General features: G+C 37.8%; 1 protein-coding gene across 1 annotated transcript in view; it reads right to left on the reverse strand.

Annotated features, from left to right (window-relative positions):
- The window catches only part of LOC149202765 (phytyl ester synthase 1, chloroplastic-like), a gene marked incomplete at its 5' end in the record, with an annotated part of 221,087 nt that extends 219,492 nt beyond the window's left edge, over positions 1-1,595 (reverse strand). Inside the window, one exon of the mRNA XM_089401684.1 lies at positions 1,483-1,595. Within this exon, the coding sequence (XP_089257810.1) occupies positions 1,483-1,595 (113 nt within the window). The remainder of the gene's footprint in view (positions 1-1,482) is intronic.
- Positions 1,596-6,000: the final 4,405 nt, after the last annotated feature.

Raw genomic sequence — 6,000 nt, forward strand, 5'->3', positions numbered from 1 at the left:
AATACTGAAATAAACACAAATGCAGTCTTAACTCATATACAGATCATCAACTGAAATAACTAAGATAATCACACAAGGGACACCGTTATTTTTGGACAATCGTCCCCGGAAAAGCCCAATGCGGTAAAACCGGTGCAACAGTTCTGAGGGTTTTATTATTATGCAGATTCTTGAGTACAACTAGGGTGCCAGAAATGGCTCACTCAACAGAGATTGTTACATGGTAGTAATACCTCTTCTCGGAGACAGATATTCAGCCTCTCTGCTCTAGTCTGCCCCACGAAAAACCTTCTTGGCGCTTCCTATTGGCCCTATGTCAACCCTGCTAGCTTCAGCTCAACTCCAGAAGCCTCTGCGTCAGCCGCTGACTCTCTCCCGTCATCTCTCTAGCCCTCTGCGTCACCCACGCAGGCCCCTCAGACTCTGCGCAAACCTCAACTGCCTCTACGTCAAATTTTTTGTCTCTATGCTGACTCTCTGGCACTATCACTCACTGCCTCTTTGTTATGTACTCACTACCCCTTGTTGCAACAGACGACTAGCTTGAATTTTCTCAGCAAGTCCTGCTCCAGAAAATCGCACTGACTGATCAGTTTAGTGTGTCTCCAACTAACCCTCAAGCCTCCTCTTATACTTTTCCTATTGAATCTTCAATGAACGAGATTAAGTCTCTAATGAACAGCTAAGATTAGATTTGGCTTGATCCATGTCATTTAGAACATTCTCACCTAGTTTTATATTAATACCCATTAAATATTTTAATTTTCCTAAGTTTAGACTTAGGAACCTCATTAAAAATATTAATTATTTTAATATCTCTCCAACTGGGTGGAATTTCCCCAAACCATTTCTGGGTCTTGGAGATATTATGTGTATTAGCCTCTCCACCAATTTTCATGGCTAGAGCACATCCGATGCTACACACAAATCAATAGGGAAGCAGGACGCGGAGGTGTAGTATATGAGGGTTTGCAGGAAGGGAACCGCGACAGCAGATCTAACAACCGCAGGTTTCAAGATGCAGTGGATAGGGGACAATGAGGATCCGCGAGTTAGGGAGTAGCAAGGGATGCCAGAGTTTGGAGTTGGATGCAAGTCGAAGAGCAAAGGAGGGGGTGTGAATGGCAGCGTTTGGAGCTACGGACCTAATGCAGGTGTGGTGGCAGCAAGGAGCTCAATAATGGAGGGTCGCGAAGAGGAAATGGGAGGAGCTGGGAGCAGCATAGAATGTAGAAATAAAGGGTTTCTTAAAAAAAAATGAAATTTGTTGTAGATCAAAAACCCCAGGCAGCAGAGAAATGGTAGCCTAAAAAACTAAAAAAAAATCCCAGAAAATTTTGATTAAAATGATGTATCCTTTTGCTTCAGATTTATCTTTGAAACACTTGTAAAATCCTCGGATCTAAAATTTTTTAAACCCTTTGGACTATAAAAATTTCCTAAAAAATGTCCCTGCAAAATGATATTGAGGCCAAATCTTACCATCCAGGGCCTAGATCTGACTTCAAACAAAACTTCTCCTTCAGATTTGTTCCTACAATTGACAAAAACACCAGAAATGATATATACGATGATAAAAAAAACCCAAGAAACCAATTAAATAATTACAATAATTACAAGTTGAAGGTTCCACGTAGCAAGATCTATCATTATGTCATACATAAATTAAAAAAAAATTAAAGGAGGTGCTAACTCGAAACCCTTCGTGCATTACAAACAAAAATCTTATGATAACCCTGGAGCTAATTTAGCTGGGCTCTTTAAGAAACACAGATCGGGGGTTGTCTAGTCCAACTGAAAACATCCCGTAATGCCAGAGGATCTAAATCAAAATTTTCCTGCAAAACTCGATCCAGCGATTAAAAAAAAAGTGAGAAAATAATAATAAAATTTAGACAAATAGAGATACTTGCTATTACATTCAAAATTTAAATTATTATTCAAACTCCAGCGACTGAACAAAATACCTGTACTCAAATCACTCTTCAAAACCTATCATAAATGGCTTTAGAAAAAAATATGCATGAAAATAAAACATCTTACAATATTCCAATAAAGAGTAACACCAGCAGAAATTAACCCCAAAGTCTTTCTTTATTAGCTGAAAAAGATTACACAAGAGCTTCTTGTTAAGCACGACTCAGAAATCGGATCATTGACTGACAAATGAGCTCCTATTTAAATATAAATACTCCAACGGCTAGTTCGAGTAATCATCGTCAACGTAATCTTGACCGTTGATGAAGATCAAAATTTCTTTTAATCTCATCCGTCGAAATATTTAGTTTATGAGGAAATTCGAAATTTTTATTTAAATGCATTTTAATTAATTCAAAAATTAAATTTTTTGAGTTAATTTCCCAAAAATATTGACTTTGACTTAACCCCAAGGATCAAAGGTTTGAAATTTATCAAAATAATTAATTTACCTTATCCTAGACCTCTTAAAATTTAATTTTTAGGAGCGACGAATTTACCTTTGAGAATTAAAATTTTACCTAGGACCTAAAATTAATTAAATTTTTGGCTTAAGATTTTAATTAATTTTGAGCTAGAAAAATTTAATTAATTAACGTATGAGGAGATAAATTATTTTTCCAACCCTCAACACACTTTACATCATGAATTTCATATTTTTTACATCATAAGGGGGAAAGCCCATTTGTAATAGACCTTCATAGATTACCCATTTCTGCGACACAAGTATAATCCAGCAGACCAAGTAATTTATAAAAAATAATTTAACCAAATAGTTGGGATTATTCGCAAATTACTTTTACATAGACTTTATCTAGAACACTAGCACTCACCTAAGATCCTAGTGACAAAATCCATTCCAGCTTTGGGGTAAGACTAGAGGGAAAACTCTGTTGATTATTCGAAAAATGAATCGGTGAAACGAAAAACCTCCTAGAATGGAGATCTTCACTAGAAATGTAGGTTTACCCAAGTCGTTACTACATGACACGGGTTTGCTGAGATTATTTACATTATATACATGCAGAATGGGTTTACATAACATCTTGGAAGTCAGGCTGATGATGATAGTTGGACGGCACAGACACATCGATCAGGCGCTATCCCTTTTGCGAAAAAAGGGGTGTACTGCTATGGGTCGTTGACACGTAGTGGTCAACATTTGGCTCTACTTGGGGACACGTTGCTGCATTGGAGGAATGTGAAAATCCAGAATCTGCATCCACGCAACACACAAGATAACATAAGTAGCGTCCATCCAAAAATCATCATATAATATTAAGCACAGGAAAGATATAAGCTCTTCATTTATTAACTATCCTAATAACATGAAAAACATAAATCTACCTAAGGGTGTAGGGTTAGGAATACAATACAAAGGATGCCCCATGGCATCAGATGCGTTCAATGTAGTGCATGCTAAGCATTTTCCTGCTTTCAGGCAAATCTGTAGGCTGCTTTTCAGATGTGCCATGTTCAATCGTGCATATGGTAGGACTCTTCCCTCTCTGAAAATTAAGCCGTTTGGATCTGTCTTCTGCAGAATTTATTTGAAAGCCCTGAAACTTATCCAAATTATTTAGAAAGTGAATAACATGTGTTTCATTATCAAAGGTCTGCCCATGTTCAGATTTATCTGGGATAGAAGGTTTAAAAATGATATTCGTCTTAGTTTTATCTTCTGTTAAACACACATGGACAGCAAAGGAATATTAAGGATAAAAACATTAGAATACATTTTTATTAACAAATGATTTTCATTTTATAGTACATGTTGTGACCGTTGGGTTCCACATCCCAAGGTCTCTTGGACTCCTTTTGTCTATTCGGCTTCCATGCTAACCCATTGAGGATTAGGTGTCCAACGTTCCCCCCTTTAATCCGAAGGGTTATGTATGAGTCCAAGAAGAGAGCTATAATACAAAATGTGCAAAAATGCATGGCAGCACTAGGCTGAATGTGCTCTTCTGAAATGTTGGTATAAAGGGTGGTGGTTTAGGATGACCACCAACACTGGAACGCTTAATGTAGTTCCCAGAACTCTTCCAAAACTGGCAAGAAGCTGAAATCTTCTGCTAGAGGAAGTGCTCCTATTGTTTTGAAGAGGGAAACCTTCAACCATGAAAGCGAGGTCTCACCCCGCATAAAAGGGAGAACTTCAACCTGAAAAGGGAAGTCTCAACGTGTGATGGTTTAAGGATGACCAACAACTCTGGAATGCTTAATGCAATTCCTGAAACTCTTCCAAAACTGGCAAGAAGCCGAAGTCTTTTGCTATAGGAAATGTCCCCAATTTGTTCCTGGAATTCTTCCAAAACTGGCAAGAAGCTGAAGTCTTTTGCTAGAGGAAGTGTCCCAGATAACCAACTGAAGGCATGCTCAGGGGCATCTTTGTCTCTAGCTACAACTCTGAATCTGGTGTGGCAGGTTGTGGCTCAGGCTTGCTTGATGTGACTTTGAAGCTTGTAGATGACCATCATTTCCCCCCTTGTCAGATACAAGGTGAGATGATGGAAAAAACTCAGTTGCAAAGACTGTTCAATACTCTAGAACAAGTTCTGACATGTGACTGAAATATCTTCTTGGTTGTTGATGCCCATTGCCAAGAAGCGATCCATCAAGATGAATCTTTGATCTTGCGGGACGTTTGTTTCTGAAGCATCTGTGTGAAGAATGGTCTGTGTGAAAAATGGGTGGTTTTATGACAGTGCATACATGGATGAAGATCAAAACTATGATCTTTCAAATGGCCAACTCAATCACAGTGTTGGCATTTCACAATCTATTTTTGTTGTTTGTTGCTATGGAAGAGGGGCAGAATCTGGAACAACTGGCGGTGAAACTGTTATGAGGAGCAGGTGAACTGTCATGAATGAATCCAGCACTTTGAAATTGGATTGGTTTGGAGTAGTCTGGAATATGAAATGACAAGTCCTTTTCATATCCAAGACCAGTTCTGTGCTTGTTGTGGACAAGTTGTTCCCAAGGTCTGATGATGGGCTTGGGAAGTGCAGACTGAGTTTCTGCATCTGCATGTACAACTGCTGCTTTATGGGAGTTTGTTTCAATCTTATGAACAGAAACAGGTTCAGAATGACTCCTCTGTTTTAATTCTTCTTGCTGTAGCTGAGATTCGAGCTGCAAAAAATCAATTTTCTCTTGTGCATTTTGTAGACAGACCTGAATGTCTGTGAGAGAAACTTTGCTGATTTTTAATGTATCATGAGTGGTAGACAATATCAGAGTTTTGAGGAACTTTAATACTTCATTGATTCTGGCCATTTATACCTTAAAAACTGATCACAACTACTACTTAATGCAGAAAAGTAATACCCACTCACAGTACACAGCAATATCCTTATAAATGTGCAGCAAATGATCAGTGTGCAACAAGAAGCAACAAGTAGAATTCGAAGATGCTGAAACCGGATCAACTTGAATTGCTTTACAGTAGGCCAAGAGAGTCTTGAAGCATACCAGGAAGCAACTTAAGTATTCATTCAACACTATAATTCTTTCTTTCTCAAAATTTGCAAGGAGTCAACAAACTAGATAATGCAGATTGGTTCTTATTGAAAACTTTTATATCTCAACACCTGATATAGTCATATAATCTCAGTAATAGCATCTACAATAGACCAAGTTCTGGCACCCAATTTCGTTAGCTCATCAAAACTATCTCTTGAATATAAGTCTTATAGAATATCAAAAAACTGCAGCAATGTCTTTGAAAAAGAACCAAACAATCATACAACTTGTTTGTAGTTATATCCAAAATAACTCAAAAAAAATGTTGGGAAGAGTTCAACTTTAGAAACTGATTTTTTTTTTCAACGATGAAATTGACGCACCTCAAGCAGTTCCTCTAAAGCTGAAGTAGGTCTTCCACCTCCAGCTATTGCAAGTACAGTTAAAAAAACCACTGGTAGCAAAGAGATTGTTGGAAATAAAACTGTGAGCTTGGGTCAAAAAAGCTTACAACTAAGCCAAAGGAGGATCTTTATGATCAAAAGCCAGAAGAAA

This window comes from Pinus tabuliformis, chromosome 2_1, assembly GCF_031772625.1.
Source record: "Pinus tabuliformis cultivar Carrire ecotype Pingquan chromosome 2_1, CPIR1, whole genome shotgun sequence".
Classification (NCBI taxonomy): domain Eukaryota; kingdom Viridiplantae; phylum Streptophyta; class Pinopsida; order Pinales; family Pinaceae; genus Pinus; species Pinus tabuliformis.